A 26,557-nucleotide genomic window follows, 5' to 3' on the forward strand; every position below is an offset into this window, starting at 1 on the left:
AAAGCGATGATTTTATAGTGGTTTTACTGAATATACTGCTCTGGATAAAGAACAGTGGTAGCTTTTTAGTAAAAAAAACTTAGTAGAAAATTGCTTTTTTTCTTCCCTTTTTAAAAAAAGTTTTATAAGCTATATACTTCCTATCATCTATTGTATACTTACTACGAGTTGGCTTGATATATATTTTATATATCATGCTATTGTGTTTTATTAAAGTCAAGATTAACAGTAAAGATGATTTTGTCCTATATTAATCTATAAATGGTTCATGCATGTGGAAAAGAAATGTTAAATGAGCCTTGAGTAAGTGTTCCTGCTTTTACTATAAATCAAGTAGCTGCTTTTTTATCCATGGCTTAAATTTATTCTTCCTACAAATGATGAGGGATTAAGTATTAACAAGGAGGGGATGTCTGTTTTTACTTCTTTTGCTTAACATTGTACTGGAGATTCTAGCCCAGGGGTCAGCAGAGTTTTTTATAAAGGGCCAAATGGTAAATATTTTAGGCCTTGGGAGCCATATGGTCTCTGCTGCTGTGGAAAGTAGCCATAAATACACATAAATGAATGAATGGCTGTGTTCCAATGAAGCTTTATTTATGGACATTGAAATTTGAATTTCATATAATTTTCATGTGCCATGAAGTAGTATTCTTTAATTTTCTCTTAAACACTTAAAAATGTGAAAACTATTCTTGGCTTATAGGCTATACACAAATAAGCAGTGACATAGATTTGGCATGCAGGCCGTAGTTTGCTCATCCTGGTTTTAGCCAGTATGATGTCAACAAAAAGAAATAAAATGCATACAGTTTAAAAATGAAGAAGTAAAGCTGTTTTTATTCAAAGATGACATGATTAATTATGTGCAAACTTTAGGAATGTACTTAAGAGCTACTAGAATTAAGAAGTTTAGCAAGGTTGCAGGATGCCAAATCAGTATAATAATTAACTGTTTCTATATACTAGCAACAAACAATAGGAAATTGAAATTAAAAAGTCATTTACATGGGTATCAAAAATTTGGAATTTTTAGGGCTAAATATGACAAAAAATGTGCAAGACCTATACCCTGAAAACTATGATATATTGTTGAAAGAAATTAAAGAAGACATAAATAAATGGAGAGCTGCATCATGGTCATGGACTGGAAGACTGAATGTTGTATGGATGTGAATTCTTTTTTTTTTTTTTTTAAGATTTTATTTTTGAGAGAGAGCAAGAGCACGAGCCGGGGAGGGGCAGAGGGAGAGGGAGAAGCAAACTCCCCAATGAGCAGGGAGTCAGACTGACGTGGGGCTCCATCCCAGGACCCTGGGATCATGACCTGAGCCGAAGGCAAGATGCTTAACCGACTGAGCCACCCAGGCGCCCCTGGATGTGAATTCTTAAATAGGTCTATGGATTCAATACAATTTCAACAAAAATATTTCTAGGCCCTTTTATTTTTTCAACAGTAATTGACAGGTATAATTTATATGAAAATACATAGGAACTCAGGTAGCTAAAACAGTTTTGAAAAGTTAAACTACCTGATTTTAAGACTTAATAAAATTATAATGAATCAAACATTGTGATGTTGGTGTAAAGTCAGACATACAGCTCAGTGTAAAGGCAGTAGAAATAGATGAAATAGTAGAAATATATAATCAGTTATTTTTGACAAAGATTTCAAGGCAATTCTGTGAGGAAAAGGATCGTCTTCAACAAATGGTGCTGTAACAGTTGGATATCTATATATAAAATATAAACTGATTTAATCCTTGCATAATTTATAAAAATTAACTCTAAGTGTATATTAGATTTAAAGGTAAAACTGAAGTCTTTTATTTTATTTAAAATCAATTAACATAGTATATTATTAGTTTCAGACGTAGAGTTCAGTGATCCATTGGTTATAACCCAGTGCTCATTACATCAAGTGCACTCCTTAATGCCCATCACCCGCTTACTCCATCTCCCCACCTGCCTCCCCTTCAGCAACCTCCAGTTTCCAGTTTGTTTCCTATAGTTAAGAGTCTCTTATGATTTGTCTCCCTCTCTGATTTCATCTTATTTTTCCCTCCCTTCCCCTATGTTCATCTGTTTTGCTTCTTAAATTCCACATATGCATGAAATCATATATTTGTCTTTCTCTGATTGACTTACTTTGTTTAGCATAATACCCTCTAGTTCCATCCATGTCATTGCAAATGGTAAGATTTCATTTTTTTGATAGCTGAGTAATAATATATACCACACCTTCTTTATCTGTTCATCAGTGGATGGACATCTGGGCTCTTTTCCATATTTTGGCTATTGTGGACATTACTGCTGTAAACATTGGGGTGCATATGCCCCTTAGAATCACTATTAAAACCTAAGTCTTTAAAACTGTAATAAAACATAGGAGATAATTTTATTGATTTTGAGTTTGGCAAAGATTTCTTGTAATAGGATATTAAAAAACATCAAGTATAAAAGAAAAAAATCAGTAATTCAGATTTGATCAAAATTTAAAACTTTGCTTTTCAAAAGAGACAAAAATGAAGGGCAAGACGTATGGACTGGGAGAAAGTATTTGCAAAAGTCTTGTATCTCATTTACAAAGAGCTCTTAAAACTCAAAAATAAGACAACTCAGTTTAAAAGTGGGCAGAATTGTTTAAATAGACATTTTATGAAATAAGATATCTATATGTAAATAAACATGTATCTTTAGTTATTAGGCAAAAGCAAATTAAAACTGAAATGATATACTACTACACCTCCACAAGGATGCCTGAAATTAAAAAGAGTGACCATACCAAGTGTTGACTAAGATGTGTAGCAGCTGCATCTCTCATATATTGCTGAGAGGAATGTAAGTGGAGCAACCACTCTGGAAAACAAAATTTGGCAGTTTGTTAAAAGGTTAAACATATACCTGCCATGTGACCCAGCCATTTTTACTCCTAGGTAGTTAGCCAAGAGAAATGAAAGCATATGTCCACACAGAGCTGTATGCAAATATTCAAAGACATTTTATTTGTAATAGCCCAAAACTAGGAACAGCTGAAATATCCATCAACTAAGTGAATGGATAAACAGTTTGCTGTATATCCATTGGAATACTACTAGCAGTAAAAAGGAAAGAACTATTAATACACTCAATAATATGGAAGAATCTTAAAATAATCCTGCCAAACTAAAGAAGCCATATAAACTTCTGAACAATGTACGCTTACTTATAGTGACATAAAGGAGATCATTAATGCTCTGGGGTCTGAGGGCAGACGGGAAGGGGGAGGGATGGATTACAAAGTGGCATGACGGAATTTTTTGGCATGATCACTGTGTTCCATTAGCTTGATTGTGGTGATTTTGTAGGTATATATGTATATCAAAACTAATCATATTACTTTAAATATATGTAGTTTGTTGAACATCAGTTATATCTCAAAGCTGTTACCAAAATCATTGGGAATCTCCCCATTTAATTATTTACAAGTTTTAGCCTTTTGCTGGCTTAGGTATTTAGAGCTCAGTTTCATAGAACCATCATAGTCATAGAAATAATTAAACTGGCATCATTTTAATCATTGCTTCAGTAATGTTTCTTCTTTACATCAGAGGGATGAAAGTAAATGTGTTGTATATTTTTATGTTCCTCAGAGCTGTCATAAAATATCATTTATGTATGGTAATAGTCTTTATTTCATCTCTTTTCTTTCTTCATCAAATGGTAGTAAAGAGCTCTATATGAGTCCGTATACTATTGTACTGAATTTCTGCTCTTATTTAACGTTAAGGTCTTTTAAAAATTAATTTAATTTAATTTTTTAAAGTAATCTCTGTGCCCAATGTGGGGCTTGAACTCATAACGCTGAAATCAAGAGTTGCATGCTTTACCAACTGAGCCAGCCAGGCACCCCTAAAACTTTATTTTCTAACTAACATGTAGTACAGTTGACTATTTTTGGCATACAGTCCTTTGAAGATTTTCTCTTGTTATTTCCCTCTAAAAGCTTTATAGTTACATGCTTTACATTTAGATCTAGGATCAATTTTAATGTAATTTTTGTTTAAGGAGTGAGGTTTATGTCAATGTCTGTGTTCTTTGCATATGGATGTCCAATTGTTCCAACACCATTTGTTAAAAAGACTTTTTTTTAAACAAAAATACAAGAGAACAAATCTACACCTTTATTTATTTACTTTTCATTAAATTTAAATCCTTGAGGGTTACAGCATCACACGGATTCTGTGGCCACTGGCTTTAGCAGGAAGGTTGCTTCAGAATTTGGCACGAACCATCCCACCGTTTCCATGAGCACGAGTTACTTTTCCCCAGATTACTCTGGTTTTGTTTGGTTTGCCACCAGGAGTCACTGTATTGTTCTTTGCTTTGTACACATAAGCACATCTCTTGCCTAGATAGAATTATGTTTCATCTCAAGCATAAACACCTCCAATTTTAAGAAGAGCTGTGTGCTCCCTCTGGTTCTGGAGACCCTGCTTATAGCCAGCAAAAATGGCCTTGGACCACAGCCTTCCAGACATTATTTGGCATTATAGGAGTCCTGTTCCCAGCAGGCCTCCACAGACTCCAGGATGGCCAAAAAGACTTATTTTCTACTGACTTTCCTTGGCATCTTTGTAAAGCATTAGTTGGTCATGTTTGTGTAAGTCTGTTTCTGGACTCTTTATTCTGTTCCATTGATCTATATATCTGTTTACTAATACCACACTGTTTTGATTATTGTATCTTTATGGTAAGTCTTAAGAATTGGGTAGTAGGTACAGGGTCAGTGGGCTGGGGCTGGGCCATTGTGCAGGTGCGGGTGCTTGTGGCAGCCTGGCCCAGCCATGGTGCAGGCCTGGTACATGGATGAGTCCACCAGCCACCAGAGGAGGCCCCACCACACTGTGCCCGGCCATCTGGTCAGCTTGGAGAAGCTGTGCTGGCTCAAAGTTCTTTACTGGAGGCTGGCTGCTGACAAATATGAGAATGATCAAGAATTAGAGAAGATCTGAAGAGAGATAAACTACTCCTGGATGGATATAATAACCATATGTGAGTGAGGATAAACTACCAAATTACGAAGAAAAGATTAAGATGTTCTATGAGGAGCATTTGCACCTGGATGATGAATAGATCTGCTACATCTTGGATGGCAGTGGGTATTTTGATGTGAGAGAGAAAGAGGACCAGTGGATCCTCATTTTCATGGAAGAAGGAAACATGATAACTCTGCAGGGATTTATCACCACTTCACACTGGGGGAAAGGAGCTACATGAAGGCCATGGGGCTATTGTGGGAGAACTGGTGTGCATGGTGTACAATTGGCCGGCTGACCATTTCGAGGGCAGTACATGGAAGTTTTGGGGCAGACAGTGTAGAGGTGCTTCAAGGGCCTAGCTCACCCTTTGCCCTTGTGAATGTCCTGAACATGATCACAACAGAGAACCAGTCCTTTTCCTTCGCTTTTATATTGTAGACTTGGGGCTAGGTGAGCTTTCCTTTGCAAGATTATTTGATTAGAATATGTGTTAATGAAAGGAACTTTATTATAAAAGTGATTTTTACATGGGAGAAACAGAATGTGGACAAATCTCATTCATCTTACCTAATTCAAGATCAGTGGTCAGCAACCCTGTGTCAGCACATGTGTTTGCGTTTAACCTGAATGAGAGACATCTCCCCAAATGTAAGTGCCACGCTGCTCCATCTGGACCTGGTTTTTTGTAAGCAGATGTTGGTTGATGCCATGCCTACTTTGTAAGAAGGTGTCATAGTTGATGATGGTACTTGCCAGGTAGAAACTTCTCCCCCAGAACTGCATGGGGAGTGCTGTTGGGGGCAAACTCTCATATTAGTGGGAGGATACTTGGAGTTGCTTTTGCCACTTTCTTGTTCAAAATAAAGTAGCTGTCTTAATTTTATCCTCTTGGCTTGGAGTCCTTATATTTAGGTATCATTGTTCATTAAATCACCCCATTTAGAAAAAAAAAAGAATTGGGTAGTATAATTAGTGTGAATTTCTTCGTCAAATTGTTTTAGCTCTTTGGATATCTTTGCCTTTCTATATACATTTTCAGAAACAGCTTATCTATATGTACCAAAAACCCTGCTGTGATTTTAATTGGAATTGTATTAAATCTGTAGGTCAATATGGGGAGAATTGACATCTTTACCAGGTTGATCCATGAACTCCATTTATTTAGGTTTTCTTTGATTTATTTTTTATTTTATTTTTTAAAGATTTTATTTATTGAGAGAGAGAAAAAGAGAGAGCACATGGGAGGGGGTAGGGTCAGAGGGAGAAGCAGACTCCCTGCTGAGCAGGGAGCCCGATGCGGGACTCAATCCAGGGACTCTAGGATCATGACCTGAGCTGAAGGCAGTTGCTTAACCAACTAAGCCACCCAGGTGCCCTGATTTTTTTTTTTTTTAAATCAGCTTTTGGTATTTTGAGCTTAGAGATCCCTTATGTTTGTTATTGGATTTATACCTAAGTATTTCATTTTTTGGAGCTATTGTGATATTTTTAAAAAGTTTTGGGTTTTTTTTTTAGTTCAAGTTCATTTTATTTCAAAATAATTATTTTATTGATAGGAAAGTTAGTTTAGTACTAAAGATTATGTATACTTTGATCTTCCTTCTCAAAGAATTAGGCAAGTTATAGCAAAAACATACAGTGCAAAATTTATAAAATGACAGAAAGTCAAGACCTAGGGGCTGTGTTTGAAAAGGCATTATTCAGAGTTAAACTGGAACCATTCATTATCAAAAGATCGTATTTCCAGGGCCATGAATGGATGACTATCATTTTATGGCTTTTAAAAGTTTTAGAATTAGCAAAAATAAAAAAAACAGCTTATTTGATATTAAAACTCTAAAATAGACTAGATATTTTGGTCACATCATAAGATATTTTGGTTTTGAGTTATTTTTTGTTATGATACCAGATTAAATGATGGAAATATTCCGAAGACTGCTTTCAACTACAGAAAACTAGTGTTTGAGTGTTCACAACCCTTCTACCTCCAGTAAACCATAACTTTTCACTGGTACATTTGAAAGGTTGTTTTGTCTTAAAGTCATTTGTATTAAGATTCTTCAATTCTTGGGACGCCTGAGTGGCTCAGATGGTTAAGCATCTACCTTCAGCTCAGGTCGTGATCCCAGGGTCTTGGGATTGAGTTCCACATTGGACTCCTTGCTCAGCAGGGACCCTCCTTCTCACTCTGCTTCCTGCTTCCTCTGGTTGTGCTTTCTCTCTCTCTCTCTCTCTACCTGACAAATAAATAAAATCTTTTTTTGTTGTTTTGTTTTTTTAAGATTTTATTTATTTATTTGAAAGAGAAAGAGCACAGAGGGAGAGGGATAGGGACAAACAGACTCGCTACTGAGTACAGAGCCTGATGACCCTGGGATCATGACCTGAACTGAAGGCAGATGCTTAACCGACTGAGCCACCCAGGTGCCCCATAAATAAAATCTTTAAAAAAAAAAAAAGATTAAAAAAAAAGATTCTTCAATTCTTTTTAGGTTACAATGAAATTCTTTTTTTGAAAGATTTTATTTTAGAGAGTGCGCGTGTGTGGGCATGCGAGTAGGGGAGGGGCAGAAAAGGAGAGGGAGGGAGAGGGAGAGAATCTCAGGCAGACTTGGAGTGAGCATGGAGCCCACTACTGGTTCCATCTCATGACCCTGAGATCATGACCCTGAGATCATGGCTTTAGCCGAAACCAAGAGTCAGATGCTTAACTGACTGAGCCTCCCATGGGCCCCGGTTATAATGAAATCCTTAAAGGCTTTGTTGGAAGCCAGTTGTAAAAATTAGAGCAATTCTGACATTGTTATATTGAAAAAACATTTTCAAAACACAAAAATTGTGTTTGTGTGTGGGTTCTGTGATGAAGCTGAATAATTTAAGAGAAGTAAATGGTGCATTTCTTTTATTCAAATGACACTTTTTCAGCCTACTCTTATCTAAAATGCAACCCTTTTCCCTGCTTTAGTTTTCTCTCAACATACTATATATTTCTTTTATTTATGTTTATTATTGTCTGCTTCTGCCAATAGAATGTGAGCTTCTTGGGGGCAGCTTGTGTGTCTTATTTGTTGCTATATCTGCAATGTGCTGGGTGCAGAAGAGGCACTCACATATTAATTGACTGAATGCATGTCTTTATGGTATCAGAATGAATGTTTAAGTTTTAGCCACAATTATGTACTGAAGTAGTAGGTTTTTTTTTTTTTTTAAGTGTACCATGTTTTCTTGGTGAGTTCATCTACTCATTTATGCCACCTTGTATATTTCTTTGGAGCTTGTTTGAAGATTTTTTAAAAACTCCAACTCATAATGTATTTCTAGGAGATGTTAGTAATCATACTGATCCATTGAACAACTAACCTTGGGTTTTCTGGACCTTCTTAACAACTCGAGATGCATACCTTCTTGCAATTTCAGTTACCTTCTAAAAACCACGATTTTGTGATCCTCTATAATTTTTCTTTTACAGAAGTAGAATCCAATCCAGTGCATTTTTATCTTGACAGGATTCCCTAATCTCTTATTTTACTATAACTGCTCTTAAATCTCCAATATGTTTTGTGCACTTTATTTTCTCCTCGTGTATCAGCAACCTCCTAGCTTCTCTTCTTTCCTTCATCAACCTTGAACCCCATCATAGAACATCCAGACTGTGTTCTCTTTTACTCCTTTTTTTCTCTTATATAATCTGCTTTTTGAGGCATGTCTAACCTTATCTTCTGTGAGCTGTTTGGTGAGAAATCCTCTTCTTAGCCTTGCATGGACATGTTTTAACACTTCTTTTTAGAATTTAGGTGTACTTTTCACACATTATGCTTTGTTTTGGTGCTTAATCCAAAAGTAAGAGACAGTGGGAAAAATAATATTCCATATCCTGTCATTTCTTTAGATCTAGTTTATGTGGCCTGTGATGTGTGCATGTCAGGAACATTCCAATAAGGAAGAAATCTTAGGAGAAGGAAAAGGGGTGGTGGCAGTCCCCTAAAATCTGGAAGTGATTCTAACATTATAAGCAGATTGAGTGGACTTGATCTCATTGTTGCAGATTGGGTGCTGGAGACTTAAGGATTCCAGACTGAATGGACCCACTAATATTTCTAGTGTTCTCCTCTGTACAGAAATTTCCTGTGTTTCTGGACCTCCTTTAAGACCCAGTCAAGAACCTGAAACTCATCATTCCTTTTTTATTGGTTCCAAGTGCAGAGAGCTTGGAGGAGTTCACCTCCCAAAGTGTGTTATTTTTGAGGATAGTTTATTCTGTTTAACTATATTTTTACTTTTTATTGTTTTTTTCATCCCTGATGTTTCAGTATTTCTTCTTTTGTCATTTCCTTTGTTTTAAGAACTTTTCACCACTTGTTTAAGATAAGTTGGCCAATGACGGATTCTTAGTTTTCCTTCGTCTGAGAGCATCTTGATTTCACCTTCATTTCTGAAGAATACTTTTTGCTGTGTATGGAATTCTAGGTTTATATTTCTTTTTGCACTTGAAAAATGTTGTGCCACCTTCTTTGAGGCTTCATGGTTTCTCATGAAAAATCCACTGTCATTTAAATCATTTGTTTCTTGGTAATGTGATGTTTTTCTTTAGTACTTTTACAATTTTTCCTTGTCTTTAGTTTTCTGCAGTTTGATTTTGATGGGTCTTGGCATATATTTTTTGGGTTTACTCTCTTTGAGCCTTGCTCATCTTGAATTTGTAGGTTTATGGTTTTCACCAAATTTGTAAAATTTGGTTCAGCAATTATTTCTTCACGTATTTTGTTGGCCTTACACTCTTCTTTTTTTCTGAAACTCTGATGACATAAATTTTGGATCTTTTTATTACTGTTTCACAGGTTCCTGAGGTTCTGTCCATTTTTTGGTTGCTGTTCAAATTGGGTACTTTCTATTTTTCTTTAATTTCACTGGTATTTTCCTCTGTCATACTCCTCATGCCATTGAGCCAATCCAATGAGTTAAAAAAAAATTCTGTTCTTTTTCAGTTCTAACATTTCCTTTTGGTTTTTACTATATCTTTTGTTTTTTTCTTTGCCAAGGTTATTTTGTTTGTTCCATGAGTGTTTGTGATTGATCTCTAAGCATTGTTATGGTGGCTCCTTTAAAATCTTTGTCAGATAATCCCTACATCTGTGTCATCTTGGTATCTGTTGGTTGTCTTTTTCTTATTCAGGTTGGGATTTTTCTGGTTCTGAGTTTGACATGTGATTTTGACCATATCCTGAACATTTGGGTATTATGTTCTGAGACTCTGCATCCTATTTAACCTTCATTTTTTGCAGACAGGCCCCCAGTTAGGTGTAGTGTACAGTTTCAGATATGGTTAGATCTTCATCTCCTCTCTGGGCTCTGCTGACCCCCCCCAGCAAAAACAGAATGCCAACTTGCAGTGAGTGCCTTGCCTCATCTCATTGCTGCTGGGTGGTGGTGGAAATTCATCTCTCCATTGAGTCCTGTTGACACTGGGGAGCAGGAGCCATACTTAAATTACTGCTTTACCACCACCACCTTGTTTTACTTCCTTGTGCCTTGGTGCTACCTGGTAAGCATGGAAGTTCTCTTTTCCACTGGGTCCTGCTGACACTTGGGGAGGGGAGAAGGGAAAATAGAGTCTCACTAACACTGCTTCACATTGCTTTGTTCCACTTTGTTGCTTCTGAGTAGGATTGGAAGTTAGCTTCCCTGCTAACTGACAGCACCAGTTGGGTAGAGTGCCAGCTAATGCCATCTCACACTGCCTTGTTCTGCCTCTTTGTTGATGATGGGGGTGGAAGTCCAGCTTCCCACTCAGCCCCGCTGACAGTGGATGGGATGGGGGAGTTTTTCATTTGGTATTTGGCTGGAGTAGGGAATATTACCAAAAAGTTTTTCTGCTGCTGGACCACTCTCTCCACTCTCTTCCCAGTTCTTTGGCTAGAGGGAGCAGGCTTTTCTAGGGGCCTTTTTTGGATCCGTGGCTCTTGGTGTTTCTGAATTGCAGGCTTCTCTAGCATTTCCTTTGGGATATAGGAGGATCAAAGGGAAAACTCAGGAAATTCACCATTGTGTCATTCTTCAAGTCCCAAGGTGTCCCTAGCTACTTCACCTTCTTCTTTCCACTTTTCAGAGTCTTCTTATGTTTGTGTTTTTTATTATATCCAGATTTTCTTTTTCAGGACTGATGCTGAATGGGACTACTTAATTTGGCTGGAATCCCTTGAATGCCTTTATACCTTGGAAGTTGAATGCTTTTGCACAATGTCACCACCACATCAGTTTCATTTCTTTTGGGTCCTCAGTGCTTTCTTGTCCTTTTACTTGCCCACAGCCAGCTCATTCTCATACTTCCCTCAAAGATTACTTTAAAACTTTTACTGCTTTCCTCAAGCACCTATTGAAATCATACCCTCATTCTTTTCAGTAGACCTTGCCTCTTCTTTTCTTTTTTTTTTTAAAGGTTTTATTTATTTGACAGAGACACATCGAGAGAGGGAATAGAAGCAGGGGGAGTGGGAGAGGGAGAAACAGGCCTCCTGCGGAGTGGGGAGCCAGATGTGGGGCTCATTCCCAGGACCCTGAGATCATGACATGAGCTGAAGGCAGACGCTTAACAACTGAGCCACCCAGGCACCCCATTCTTCAAAAAAAAAAAAAGATTATATATGCTTTCTCTCAAATTTCATTTCTTCTGTTTACAAACTAATCATTTCTTTATCCTGTCTTCTGTCTTCTAGTCCAATTTCAGAGAAAGTATTCCTTCAGTGCAAACCATCCACATGTGGCCTTGACCCCATTTTCTCATCTTCTATTCTAGAACATCACTTTTACTCTACTTTTATCTTGCTTGTATCTTCAATGTATTTCTTTTTATTCTGCATCTTTCCTTTAGCCTAAAAATAGGGTTATTAAGTCTGGTATATCAAAAAACAAACAAAAAATCCACAGTAATTCCTTTACCCATTGATTTCTGTGACACATCTTAGTTTTTTTGACCCTTGTGATTGGGCTTTTTTCTTTTTTAAACTCTTCTTTACTTCCTGTTAACTGTTAGTGTCCCCAAGGATTTTGCTCACATTCTACTAAAATTTTCACTGTGTACCCTTTCCTTGGGTGTTCTTACTTACTTTTATAGTGTCTAGTACCATTTATTTGTTAGTAGCTCCCACATTTATGGCAGTAATCTGATGCTCTTGCCAGAGTTTCCAATTGTGTACATATGCTTTCCTGCTGGCTAACTTTACCTTAATTTACTAGATACTTTATCTTGTTCCAGAAAGGATACAAGGCAATCAGTTCACAGAAGTGCTTTAAAACAGAGCAAGACATGATAAATTGAAAGTAGATAAGAAAGAAAAAAAAGCGGAGGGGCGCCTGGGTGGCTCAGTCTTTAAGCGTCTGCCTTTGGCTCAGGTCATGATCCCAGGGTTCTGGGATCAAGGCCGGCGTCGGGCTCCCTGCTTGGCGGGAAGCCTCCTTCTCCCTCTCCCATTCCCCCTGCTTGTGTTCCCTCTCTCGCTGTGTCTCTGTCAAATAAATAAAATCTTTAAAAAAAAGGTGTGGGGGGATCCTGGGTGGCTCAGCTGGTTAAGCATCTGCTTTTGGCTCAGGTCATGATCTCAGGGTTCTGGGATCAAACTCCACATCAGGCTGTCCACTCAAAGGCGAGTCTGCTTCTCCCTCTCCCTCTGTGATCTCTCACATTTTCGCTCTCTCTCAAATAAATAAATGAAAATCTTAGAAAGATAAAAGGGGGTGTGAACATAGAGTTGAACCATGAATGAGAGTACTACAGAATGCACACCACAGGATTCCTGGGTGGCTCCATCAGTTAAGCGTCTCCCTCTTGGTTTCCGCTCAGGTCATGATCTCTGGGTCGAGCCCCGCGTTGGGCTCTGCGCTCAGTGTGGAGTCTGCTTAAGATTCTCTCTCTCCTTCTCTCTCTCTCTGCCCCTCCCCCTGTTCTTTATATAAATAAATAAAATCTAAAAACAACAGAACAACAAAATGCATGCCACAGAAACCTGTTGAGAGCTGCTAATACACAGTTCACGTGCTGCTGTTCCTTTCTTGTAGCAGACACTGCCAAGTGAGAGTGCTCATGTTCACTGAGCTTGGGTATGACCTCAAAATAGCATCCGTGAGGGATAGTATTGAGTGAAAAACAAGCCTATTTCCCATCCTTGATGAATATATTTTCTATGGATAAATGACTAGGATTGCTCTAATCTTTCTTCTAGCAATTATAAGAAAGGAAATCTAGTCTGTCATACCAACCATTATATCTAAGATAAAAGGCCAATTAGGACAAGTAAAGCTGTTGTCTTAGTTTTTGTTTTGTTGTGGAAGGTTTTACACAAAAACAAAGAATAAATAACGAAATCCTTTATACTCTTCAGCCAGATTCAGCTGTTGTCAATGTTTAATTACCACGCTACTCTTAGTGATAAAACTAGGGGCTCTCATAAAGACAGCATTTCACATTGCTAACACAGATGTCCCAAGTTACCTGAAATTTAAAAAACAAAAATAGGTAACACTTATTGAGTGCTTACTGTGTATCAGTTACTTTGCAAGTATTTATCCAACTTAATTCTTGCAATGGCCTTATGAGTGAGGAAACTGAGGCAAAGAGAAATTAGGTGATTTGTCCAGATCCAGTGACTGCTAAGAGATGGAACCAAGATTGAAATCTAGCCAATCTGTCTCCAGAAGGTGCACTCTTTACCACTATCCCATTTCTCCCAGCCTTCCCCAAACAGTCTCTTCTAGTCATCTAAGCTGACAACTTTTAGTCTTCTTTGACTCTTCCATCTCCTTCATCCCGCCCTTCTAGTTAATCATGCTTTGGCATTTTTACTATCTTATGACTTCTCAAATTTCTCTTCTATCTCTTAAACTAGTTCAGTATCTTGTTAGTAAGAGGCTTGTTAGAAGATAAGATTTTGTTAAATAACTAAAAGTCAACTGAGTGAATTTTAAAGATCTAATTAGCTTTATTAATCAGTTCACTAGTTGGTCAGCATCCCGTCGAGTAAGTGGAAGAGAGCTCCAAAATGTTATAGAACAGAAAAGCCTTTTAAAGGTGAAGAGGGAGCGGAAAAAGTTATTTGCAAAGATTCCATTGTTTTAGGCAAGATCATCCTCCTATAGGGAATGGAGAGGATCTGTCAGTAAATTTCTTTGTGCTGACCAGGAAATTCCCTTGTGGCTTAGTTAGAGGTTACATTCCTGGGGGAGTGAATGAAAATGCAGTTACAGTAGGTAGTAAGTCGTGGTTTACTGACATGGGACCTTAACCTGAGTGACTCCATTTTTTGAGCCTGTGATTTTTCTTTTTAATGCCTTCTAATTTATAAACTGCAGTTTGCTTTGCTTTGATGCAGGATAGGACATAGTTGTGAGGACTCTTAGGGTTCAGTCAGGAAAACAGAAGACACACTTTACATATTTCAGTTATAAAGGGTTTTAATACAGGAATTTAAAGCTTTCATGTACATTGGAAGATGTAGGATAATAGAGATAAGGGAAATAGTAATCTATTTCAGCACGTAAAGCTGTTTTGTTTGTTTTGTTTTTTAGATTCCACATATAAGTGAAATCATATGGTATTTGTCTTTCTCTGACTTATTTCTTCATACTTTCTAGGTCCATCCATTTTGTTGCAACACTTAAGGTGATTATTGATATGTTGGGGGTAAACCTACCATTTTATTATTTGTTTTGTTCTGTTTCTTATTCATTGATTTTTCTTGCCTTTCTTTGGGTTACTTGAACATTTTTTAAGAGTTGATCTTGATTTATTTATGGTGTTTTGATATTGCCTTCTATAGTTTTCTGAGTGGTTGGTATGGATATCACGATATATGTATGTATCTTATCGCATTCTACTGGTATCAGTGTTTCAACACTTTGAAGTGTTGAAGCCTTTTGTTTAGGTTCCTTCACTCTATGCACTTTTAACTATCATTGTCTTAAGCATCAGATAGTATAATGTAATAACTTTTGTTTCAGTCATTGTATATGATTTAAGAAACTTATGTTGAGAAGGATAATCTTTGACATTCCCTCATATTTTTATTCTTTCCATTGTTATTCCTTCTTGATGCTCCAATACTCTTTTTAAAATTCATTTCCTTTTTTTTAAAAAAAATTTTTATTTATTAGAGAGGGCATGAGTGGGGGGAGGGGCAGAGAGAGAGTAAGAAGGAGAAGTAGACTCCCCACTGAGTGGGGAGCCTGCTGTGGGGCTCAATCCTAAGACCCTGAAATCATGACTGAAGGCAGACATTCAACCAACTGAGCCACCCAGGTGCCCCCAAAATTCATTTTTTTGGGTGAAGTACTTCCTTTAGCCAGTCTTTAAGAATGTATCTTCTCTTGACATATTCTTTTAGTTCTCCTTCATCAGTGAACATTTTGATTTTACCTTTTTTCCTGATGGATAATTTCACTAGATACAGAATTTGTGGTTGAAAGTTCTTTTCTCTTAGCAGTTGAAAAATGTTGTGCCACTTCCTTCTGGTTTCCATGGTTTCACATAAGAAATCTTTTGTTATTCAAATTGATATTTCTCTGTAGGTAATGTTTTTCTTGGTTTGCTTTCAAGTTTTGTTCTTAGTTTTCAGAAGTTTCATCAATTAGAGTTTATCCTAGTTGAGTCATTTTTTTGTTGTTTTGGATGTGGGGATCATAAGACACTCCAGTCCTGGGGTCTTTAACCAGTTTGTCTTCCTCTTTACTCTTTCAGAGACCTCCTTTGGTTGTGTTCTGTTACTTCCAACATAGTTTTACTTAGTGGTGAGGAGCAGGAAGAAACCATAAGTCCTTTTGCTCATTTTTAAATTACAACGTATGGAATTTATTTGGGTCTGGATTTAAGTAAACTATATAAAAGTAAAATAATTTCTGATACTTATGGGATGATTAAAAATTTGAAAACTGGGGGTGCCTGGCTGGCTCTTGATCTTGGGGTTGTAAGTTCGAGTCCCATGTTGGGTGTAGAGATTACTCAGAAATAAAATCTTAAAAAAATTTTTGAAAACTAGATATTTTATACAGGCATATCTTGTTTCATTGTGCTTCACTTTATTGCATTTTGCAGATACTGCATTTTTTTAACAAATTGAAGGTACAGAATTCTGTGTCAGGCAAGTTTATTGATGCCATTTTTCTAACAGCATTAGCTTACATAGTGTCTCTGGGTCATATTTTGGTAATTCTTACAATTTTTCAGACTTCTTGATTATTAGTATACTTATTGTGATCTGTGATCAGTGATTATGACTCACTGAAGGTTAGATAATGGTTAGCATTTTTTAGCAATAAGATATTTTTTTTAGGCATAATGTTACTGCACACTTAATCAACTGCAGTATGATATAAACACAACTTTTACATGCACTGGGAAACCAAAAGATTTATTTAACTTGCTTTATTGTAATATTTGTTTTACTGTGGTAGTCTAAAACCGAATCTACAGTATCTCTAAGGTATGCCTGTATTAAAGAATTACTAAAAAAAAAAATTACTGAATTTTTAGTGTGATGATACTGTGTCAAAATCAAAGACTTTAACTTTTAGAAATACGTACTAAGGGGCACCTGGGTGGCTCAGTCGTTAAGCGTCTGCCTTCAGCTCAGGTCATGATCCCAGGGTCCTGGGATTGAGCCCCGCCATTGGGTTCCCTGCTCTGTGGGAAGCCTGCTTCTCCCTCTCCCATTACCCCTGCTTGTGTTTCCTCTCTCGCTGTGTCTCTCTCTGTCAAATAAATAAATCAAATCTTTAAAAAAAAAAATAAATACGTACTAAAATATTTACAGATGAAATTATGAGATGGATAGGATTTACCTCAAAAATAATTTATACAGGTTTATGCATAAGGTTGATGGTTGTTGGGGCTGGGTGATGAATACATAGGATTCAGAATATTTTGTGTATGTAAGAAATCTCCATACTTAATAGTTTAAAAGTTTAATGTGTTTTTCTTGAACATAGGTTAAGTATTAGGGAGGAAAGAAACATGCTTGTTTATTTTCCTTGTACTTAATATATGAAATGAACATTGTATAAGCTACTAAGTTTTGATATATTTGCTTGAAAGGTGAGGAAGTATTGAAATTGCTTATAGTGTATTCATCAACTCTGACTGATATTGGGGGAGCCCCAAGAACTGTTTAGTTACCTGTGAATAAGTAGTTATTAACATGAAAGTGTTTTTATCCTGTAAGAGCTAATGTGTGTTGAATGAACTCTTCTCTTTTCTCCAGAATATGAAGAGTTCCAGATTTGACTGTGCTGTAGGATTGGTATTTTGTTACATTGGGAATTTATCCATTCTCATTTTCTTTAACAGCTTTCTGTTCAAAATCAGAAATTTGAAACAAATGAAGATGGAATCCCAAAAGTGGATCAGTTTCATTTGGTATGTGACCTTTTTGTCATTTACTGGTTGGAAACATATGGTGTAGTTGTAGCAGTAATGTAAACATAAATATTTGACTGAAGATATTCTCTACTTTCTGTAAGAATGCAAAATAGCATTCACAATAAAGAAATATTGAAAAATATTCAAATGCCTTAGACCACTGCCAGAGAATTACTGCTAGAGAATATAGCTGGATTGTACATTTGTCACACAAATTATATAATATTGTAAGTAATAATTAAAGAAAAATAGTCTTTGCTTTATCTTCCAAGATAATATATTAAAATTAATGTTTTACTAATTTTTATAAGTATCTAACTGTGTCTTTTCTTTGTCATCTGTCATTCATATTGCTTTGCCATTTATTTATGTATTCAGCAAACATATTTTAAGTATCTATTCCACACTATGAATTGAACTAGATGATGGATTACCAGGATTGTAGCATTGAAAAAATGAATAATTTAGAAATCTGAACAGGTAAACAACCAAGATCTCTAAGTAGGGTATTAAGAAAGTACTTTGGAGGAAGCTAATTTTTAATTCTGCAGAGATAGGTGGAGAGAAGAGAGGTAGGCAGAAAATGCCACCAAGTAGTTTGAGGTGAATCTTCAAGATTGAATTAAGAGTTTACAAGAGATAGAATGAAGGTGGTATTCCAGGTAAAGACAATAAATAATCTGCACTAAGACATGAAAATATTAAATTCTTTTGAATGGAATAGTCCCATATGACTAGATATTAAGAGGTTATAAATATGGCAGTAAATGAGTTTATGGAAGTATAATAACCAAGCTCTAAAAGTTCTCATGCCATTTTTTAAGAAAGAAAATATTTATTTAAAAATATCTTATAATTTTTTTATGACTTTATTTTTTTAAGAGCAGTTTTAGCACAGCAAAATTAAGAGGAAGGTACAGAGATTACCCATATACCTCCTTCTCCCACATATGCATAGTCTGTCCATTAACATCCCCCACCAGAATGGTCCATCTGTTACAGTTGATAACCTGTATCGATACATCATTATCACCTAAAGTCTATAGTTTAGATTACAGTTCCCTCTGGCATTGTGCATTCCTGTGAGTTTGGACAAATGTATAATTGCACGTATTCACCACTATAGAATCATACAGAGTATTTACACTGCCCTAAAAATCCTCTGTGCTTTGCCTGTTCATCTCTTTCTTCCGAAACCCCTGGTTACCATTGATCTTTTTACTATCTTCATAGTTTTGCCTTTTCCAGAATGTCATGTAGTTGGACTCATACGGTATGTAGCCTTTTCAGATTGACTTTATTCCACTTAGTAATATGCATTTAAAGTTCCTCTAGATCTTTTCATGGCCTAATAGCTCATTTCTTTTCAGTGCTGAATAATATTCCATTTTCTGAATGTACCAAGGTTTTTTTTTTTTAACCTATTCATCTACTGAAGGTCTTCTAGGTTGCTTATGGGTTTTAAGGCAGTTATGAATAAACATCCATGTGCAGGTTTTTGTGTGGACATAAATTTTTATTTCATTGCATCAATGCCAAGGAGCACAGTTGCTGGCTTGTATGGTAAGAGTATGTTTAGTTTTGTTAGGAAGTGCCAAACTGTCTTCCAAAGTGGCTATGACATTTTGCATTACCATTCCTGTTGCTCCACATTCTTGCTAGCATTTGATATTGTCAGTATTCTAGATGTATAGTGGTATCTTGTTTTAATTTACATTTCTGTGAGACATGATATGTGGAGCATTTTTTCATATGCTGATTTGCCATCTATGTCTCTTCTTTGGTGAGGTGTCTGGCAAGGTCTTTGGTCCATTTTTAAATCATGTTGTTTTCTTATTGTTGAGTCTTAAGAATTCTTTGTATATTTTGAAGAACAATCCTTTATCAGAAATATCTTTTGCAAATATTGTCTAACAATCTGTGGCTTGTCTTTTAATTTTCTTGACAGTGTGTTTTGCAGAGCAGAAATTTTTTATTTTAATTTTAGTGAAGTCTAATTTATCAGTTTTTTCTTTCATGGCATTTGATGTTATATCTAGAAAGTCATTACCAGACCCAACTTTGTCTAGGTTTTCTCCTATGTCATCTTTTTTAAAGATTTTTATTTATTTATTTGACAGAGAGAGACACAGTGAGAGAGGAAACACAAGCAGGGGGGAGTGGGAGAGGGAGAAGCAGGCTTCCTGCTGAGCAGGGAGCCCAATGCGGGGCTTGATCCCAGGACCCTGGGATCATGACCTGAGCTGAAGGCAGACACTTAACAACTGAGCCACCCAGGCGCCCCATAGGTTTTCTCCTGTGTTATCTTTTATGAATTTTATAGTTTTGCATTTCACATTTACATCTGTGATCCATTTTGTGTTTATTTTTGTGAACAGTGTAAGGTCTCTGTGTAGATTGATTTTTTGCATGTGGATGTCCAGTCGTTCCACTGCTATTTGTTGAAAAGGCTATCTTTGGGGTGCCTGGGTGGCTCAGTCAGTTAAGTGTCTGCTTTTGGCTCAGGTCATAATCTCAGGGTCCTGGGATCAAGCCCCACATCAGGCTCTCTTCTCAGCAAGGAGTCTGCTTCTCCCTCTCACTTTCCATAGGTGCTCTTTCTCTCTCTCAAATAAATAAATAAAATATTAAAAAGACTATCTTCACTGTATCCCCTTTCCCTTTTGTCAAATATTAGTTGATTATATTTTATGGGTCTATTTTGTGCCATTAACCTATTGGTTTATTTTTTAATATCACACAGTCTTGATTACTATAGTTTTATACTAAGTCTTGAAGTTGGTTAGTATCAGTTCTACAACTTGGTTCTTGAAGATTGTGTTGATTATTCTGAGTCTTACTGCCTCTCCATGTAAACTTTAGAATCAGTTTGTTCATATCCACAAAATAACTTGCTGGAAGTTTGGTTGGGATTGTACTGGATCTATAGATCAAGTTGGGGAGAATTGATCCTTGACAATATTGAATCATCTTATCCATAAATATGGAATATCTCTCCATTTATTTAGTTCTTTAATATCTTTCATCAGAGATTTGTAGTTTTCCTCATGTAGATCTTATACCTATTTTGTTAGATTTATACCTAAGTATTTTGTTTTTTGGTGTGCTAATGTAAATGGTATTGTGTTTTTAAATTCAAATTCCACTTGTTAATTGCTGTGTATAGGAAAGTGATGGACTTTTGTATATTAGCTTTATATGTGGCAACCTTGCTATAATCAGTTACTAGTTCCAGGAGTTTCTTTTCTGATACTTTCAGATTTTCTACATAGACAATCATGTCATCTGTCTATGAACAAAAACAGTTTTATTTCTTCTTTCCAGATTAACATGGTCTCATGCCATTTTGATTATTTGGACTGTAATGAAGGAACATATACAGTTTTATTTAACTCTGTAGTCCTTTAACTTATTTGACCACAGAAATACTGTGTTTTATAACATCTAATATCCCATGAAATTAGCTTTTAAAAAACACACATTAGAAATGATTAGTAAGGAGCTTTGCCATACTTCTTGGATAAGAGTAAAAAACATTGGAGACAACTTTTGGGAGACTATGAAATTGTTTATTACACTTAATGGCTATAGTGTAGAATGGGATAACAAAGAAGGTGATAGATAATACTTTATACTTCTGAAACACAGGATACAGATTTCTTGTCATTAGAAAAATACCAGTACTCCTGCCTTAGAGGTTGTAGCTTCATCCAAAGTGAACACTTGAAACTCCTGCTCTTTTAGACTTGATATAAAAATTACATTGTAATAAATTATCCTGAAATTTAGCGACTTAACACACATTTACTGTCTTACAGTTTGTGAGTCAGGAATCTGGGCATAGCTTATTTGGGTTCTCGGCTTCAGGGTACAGAGAAGGCTGCAATCAAGTTGTTGATCGGGCTGTCTTAATGCTTGACTAAGGAAGATCTGCTTTCAAGCTCACATGATTGTTGGTAGAATTCATTTCCCCTCTAGATCACCAGAAGTTGCCCTCAATTCTTTGCTTTATTTCCATCATGATAGCTTGTTTCATCAAAGTGTAGAAGCAGAGAAAGGAGTAGAAAGTCTGTTAGCTAGACTGAAGTCATAGTTTTTTCATAACCAAATCACTAGGTCAATCATACACTCAAGAGGAAGGGATTATGTAAGGATGTGAATACCAGGAAGTAGGGATCAATGGGCAACATCTTAGAAGTTGCCTACCACAGTTATATTCTGTTAGCTGTGTGCTAGGCCCTCTGCTAGGTGAATGTATAAAGAAGGTGAATAAATATAAGAAGTTCTTACTTATTGTGGGTAGTTGCTTATTGAGATCACATTAGAAGGATATTTGGCTTGTGTAGTATTTGTGTGATCTGAGGCAGCTGTTATTGCTGGGAATGGGGTTTTCTTTGTGTGTATTTTGTAATCACATGTAGTTAACAAACAAATGGAACTGTAATTTAGACATTACAGGGGCCATATGAAAAGTGGAGAGAAATAATAGAATTATGTAACTGACAGATATTAGAGGATAATTAATTCACTAATTCCCAGCCCCCAGAAGAATTTCTTTAGTCATAGGTCCAACAGATGGCCTTTAGCCTTTGCTTAAGTGCTTTTAAGTTCAGATAAATTCATTCTCTATTGTACAACCCTTATGTTTATTTGAAGGTAGTTCCTTCAAATAGATGTTCCTTCATATAACATGTGTGTGATATAATACTCAAAAGTTACAAAAAGAAGCACATCCCTATTGATATGTTCCCCAGCTACCCAAGTCTCTTCTCCCAGTGGTATTGCTAGTTTCTTATGAATCTTTGCAGAAAGTTATATGTGGAATCTAAAACAAAGATACAGAGACCAAATTAGAAGTTGCCAGATCATAGATACATACATAGAAGGGTCTGTGTATGTATGTGTCCTTTTAAAAAACGGATTATTATTTTATTAAGTTTAAAAAAAAATTCTGTTTGCCCTGTACCCTCAGTAAGGGCAGGAGCTTTGTGTTATGCATCATTGTATCCCCAGTGTCAATAGTTGATACATAGTAAGACCTAAATAAATATTTTTTTAATGAATGAATGAACCTTTACTATATTTTTTTCTGGTAAATATTCTTCATCTACCATTTTTTGAACTTGCCTTTTTTTTCTATTTCCCCCCCTATATTTTCAACCTATCAGGAATTCATTTTTGTATATATGAAGTAAGGTTCAAAAAAATTTTTTTATATGTGGACAGATAGTTGACCCAGCACCATTTATTCAGTAGTCTATCCCTGCTGATTAATAATGCCACTCTATGCTGTGCCAGGTTTTCATGTACTCAGGGATCTGTTTGGGGCTCTATTCTGTTCTTTGGCTTGTTTATTGATCCCTATGCCAACATTATGGGGTTCCATGGTTTAAAATACTGTATCTTTATAGAGAGAGGGCTTTGACTTTCCTTCCTTATGTTTTTCTTCCACATTGTCTTGGTTATTCTTGCCATTTTATTTTTCCTTATGAATTTTGGCACCAACTTGTTAAGTCCTCTGAAAAACATTGTTACTTTGTAAGCATTTTGAATTAATAGGTTAATTTGAAGGAGAATTGCTGTCTTAATGATAAACTGTTTTTGTAGTTGGGAAAATAATACCTCTCCATTTTTAAGGACATTATTATTATTTTACTCTTTATTGTATTGCATTGATTATAAGATATTTTATTTAAAAACAATTTCATAAGTGGTTTAATTATATTCAAAAGTACATATATCATGTAGCAAAACTTGATTATTTTTCCATTTCTTAAATTGAGGTGTAATTGACACATAACATTAGTTTGACACATATTTAGTTTCATAATGATTTGATATTTGTATAGATTGGAAAATAATTACCACAATAACATCTAGTTAATATCCATCAGCATACATTGTTCTAAACATTTTTTTCCCTTGGTATGAGAACTTCCAAGATTTACTCTCTTAGCAACTTTCAGATAGGCAGTACAGTATTATTAAGTAGTGACCATGCTGCTGTAATTATATTCTCATGACTTATTTATTTTGTAACTGGTAGTTTGTACTTTTTTGACCCGTTTCACCAGTTTTGCCTACCCACCCCCTTGCCTCTGGCAACCTCCAGTCTGGTCTATCTATGACCTTGGTTTTCATTTTTGTTTTGTTTTAGATTCCACATATAAGTGAGATCATGTGGCATTTGTCTTTCTCTTAGTTCACTTAGTATATTATGCTCAAGATCCATCCATGTTGTCACAAATTGTAAGATTTCATTCTTTTTTATGGCTGAATAATGCTCCCATTGTGTGTGTGTGTGTGTATGTATGTATGTATGTGTATGCACACACCATTTTTTTTTTTGCCATAGGATAGCACTTTTTTTTTTTAAATTCCAGTATAGTTAACATACAGTGTTATATTAGTTTCAGGTGTACAATATAGTGATTCAGCAATTCCATACATCACCCAGTGCTCATCATGACAAGTGAACTCCATGATCCCCATCACCTGTTTCACCCATTCCGCTACCCACATTGACCTTCTGGTAACCATCAGTTTATTCTCTACAGTTAAGAGTCTATTTCTTGGTTTGTCTCTCTCTTTTTTCTTTCTTTTGCTCATTTGTTTTGTTTCTTAATTCCATATGAGTGAAATCATATGGTATTTGTCTTTCTCTGACTATACTCTGTAGGTCCATCCATGTCATTGCAAATAGTGAGATTTCATTTTTTTTTTTTTATGGTTGAATAATATTCCTCTGTGTGTGTGTGTGTGTGTGTGTGTGTGTATGTGCGTGTATACCACATCCTCTGTATCTATTCATCTATGGGTGGACACCTGGGCTTTTTCTATAATTTACACCATATTTTCTTTACCCGTTTATCTGTTGATGGACACTTAGGTTGTTTCCATATCCTAGCTATCATAAATAATACTTCAGTAAACATGGGGTGCATGTATCTTTTTGGGTTAGTGTCTTTGTTTTCTTCAGATAAATACCCAGATGTGGAATTGCTGGATCATATGGTAGTTCTATTTTAAATTTTTTTGTGGACCCTCCATACTATTTTCCACAGTGGCTGTACCAGCTTACCTTCCCAGCAATAATTTTTCTTTTTTTAGAGGGAGAGAGAGCGCACAAGCGAGCACGGGGTTAGAGGGGCAAAGGGAAAGGGTGAGAGAGAATCTCAAGTAGGCTCCATGCCTAGTGTGGAGCCTGATGTAGGACTCGTTTTCACAATCCTGAGATCATGACCTGAGCCAAAATCAAGAGTTATATGCTTTTTCTTTTTTTAAAGATTTTATTTATTTATTTGACAGAGAGCACAAGCAGGGGGAGTGGCAGGCTGAGGGAGAAGCAGGCTCCCTGCTGAGTGAGGAGCCCAGTGCGGGACTTGATCCTAAGACCCTGGGATCATGACCTGAGCCGAACGCAGACGTTTAACCAACTGAGCCACCTGGGTGTCCCCAAGAGTTGTATGTTTATCCGACTGAGCCACCCAGGTGCCCCTAGATTTTGTAATTTTTAGTTATACCTGCTGAAGGTGCTGTCTTTAAATATGTTTAGAAACATATTCTGTAGAGTGCAGTGTGGGCATTGGCATTCATTCATTTATCAAGTATTTATTGAATATCTTCTGTATCCCTGCCGCTGTGCTAGTTGTTGGGGATGAAGTGATAAATTAAAATTTCTAATCTTAAGGATCTTAGAGTCTAATGAGGACACTAGCAATAAAGGTGATTTTTATTCAGTGTGAAGTGTGTTTTGTTTGGAGTCATCATAGAGGGACCAAAAAAAAGGCATACCCAGGTGCTCTGTCAGGTGGAAATAATGAAAGAGCAGTATTATAGTGTTGTTTACATGTGGTAATACAAACAACTTTGAAATAGTTCCTTGAAATAGTGGTACCTAATAAATTCTAGCTCCCCATAATGATGATGATAATGGTAGTGGTGATAGAGGAGTTCCTGGAGATCACTTCAAAACTGAAACTATAGGCAGTTGACCAGTAAAGAAGGTTACCCTTCCAAAGAAGCTTCACTGTAAAATTTTCAGTGTCAAACTCTGATCAGTGCCATAAAAAAGAGGAAAAAGGGTAGTCTTAAATTTTTTTTTTGAATTTCACTTGTTTTTGAGACATTTCAACTGTGATTATCTTTCCTAGTACAGTTTTTCCCTGTGATTTAAGTCCATTGTTTTATTATTGGAGTAATAATTCCAATAAAAAGTAGTTGAATTTTGTAGAAATCTTATAAAATCTAAATAGGAAAAATTGATGTTAGCTCTGTATTATTGATTAAAAGTGTTTTTGGAATGGATCCTCCTTCCTTATTTCAGGTTTGTCCTTTTGATTTTACTTTTGTAACCTGTCTTTTTCCTTGCAGGATCATAATGTCAAATCCCTCCTCTATAGCTTGATCTATTGTAGAAGTTCAATGACTGCTGAGCAAGTATTGAATGCTGAGTGTTTCTTGGTGCCAAAGGGGAAATCAACTCCAAACCCAGAAAAAGATACTGAATATACCCAATATAAAGAAAAAGAAGAATTAAAGATGGAGAACTTGGATAAATATAAGGAAAAGACAAGAAATGATGAAGCCAACTCTGATTGATAGATTAGTATTTTTTTTGTTGTTACAGATGTTCCTTTTAAAACTTTGTTTAGTTTGGTTAAATAAACAGAAAAAAATCTGGAAGTGTTCCGGAGCTAGTTGGGTTGTGTCTTTGGTATTCCAGTTGTGAAAAATAAAAGATGTTTGGCTATGCAAAAAATTGTACAGTTTGAAATTTCATTTAACTGGAGTTGTTAAGGAAGGATTTTCTGTCTATAGTACTTTTTTTAAAAAAAGGAATTGATAAGATTTTGGTTGAAAAAGGGAAAAAGAAAAATTCAAAAAAAAGTTAAAAAAATTAACTTTGAAAAACTAATGAATCATGGTAAAAAAGCCATGAATTCTATGTGCGGTATTCCCCTAGCGCTGGAGTTCTCCTGTTCTCCCTTATCGGTAAACTTGGTATTGGCTTGCTGGCTGTTCGTGCTGATCTTCTGGGGGGAGGGGCCTGTTGCCGTGGTTCCCAAATGTCTTTGCCCGAGGCTGAATTGCCCCATCCTTGTCTGTCTGGGCTAAGCAATCTGCTCGGGTT

The 26,557-nt window shown here is 36.1% G+C and overlaps 1 protein-coding gene and 1 pseudogene across 15 annotated transcripts in view; both read left to right on the forward strand.

The window, feature by feature from the left end:
- The window catches only part of STK31 (serine/threonine kinase 31), an 83,216-nt gene extending 57,104 nt beyond the window's left edge, over positions 1–26,112 (forward strand). For 12 of the 15 annotated variants that reach the window (XM_073898958.1, XM_073898955.1, XM_073898965.1 and 9 more), the window contains 2 exons: positions 17,353–17,421; positions 25,798–26,112. In XM_073898958.1, coding sequence (XP_073755059.1) covers positions 17,353–17,421; positions 25,798–26,025 — 297 coding nt within the window. In that variant the 3' untranslated portion in view covers positions 26,026–26,112. Of the gene's footprint in view, positions 1–1,036; positions 1,151–17,266; positions 17,422–25,797 lie in introns of those variants that run through there. The other 3 variants (XM_073898959.1, XM_073898964.1, XM_073898966.1) reach the window with 2 other exon arrangements.
- LOC141373933 (acireductone dioxygenase pseudogene) lies at positions 4,827–5,380 on the forward strand (annotated as a pseudogene).
- Positions 26,113–26,557: the final 445 nt, after the last annotated feature.

The sequence above is a fragment of the Callorhinus ursinus genome, unplaced genomic scaffold (assembly GCF_003265705.2).
Source record: "Callorhinus ursinus isolate GAN/ISIS: 27379988/994484 unplaced genomic scaffold, GSC_fseal_2.0 scaffold12, whole genome shotgun sequence".
Taxonomy (NCBI): Eukaryota; Metazoa; Chordata; class Mammalia; order Carnivora; family Otariidae; genus Callorhinus; species Callorhinus ursinus.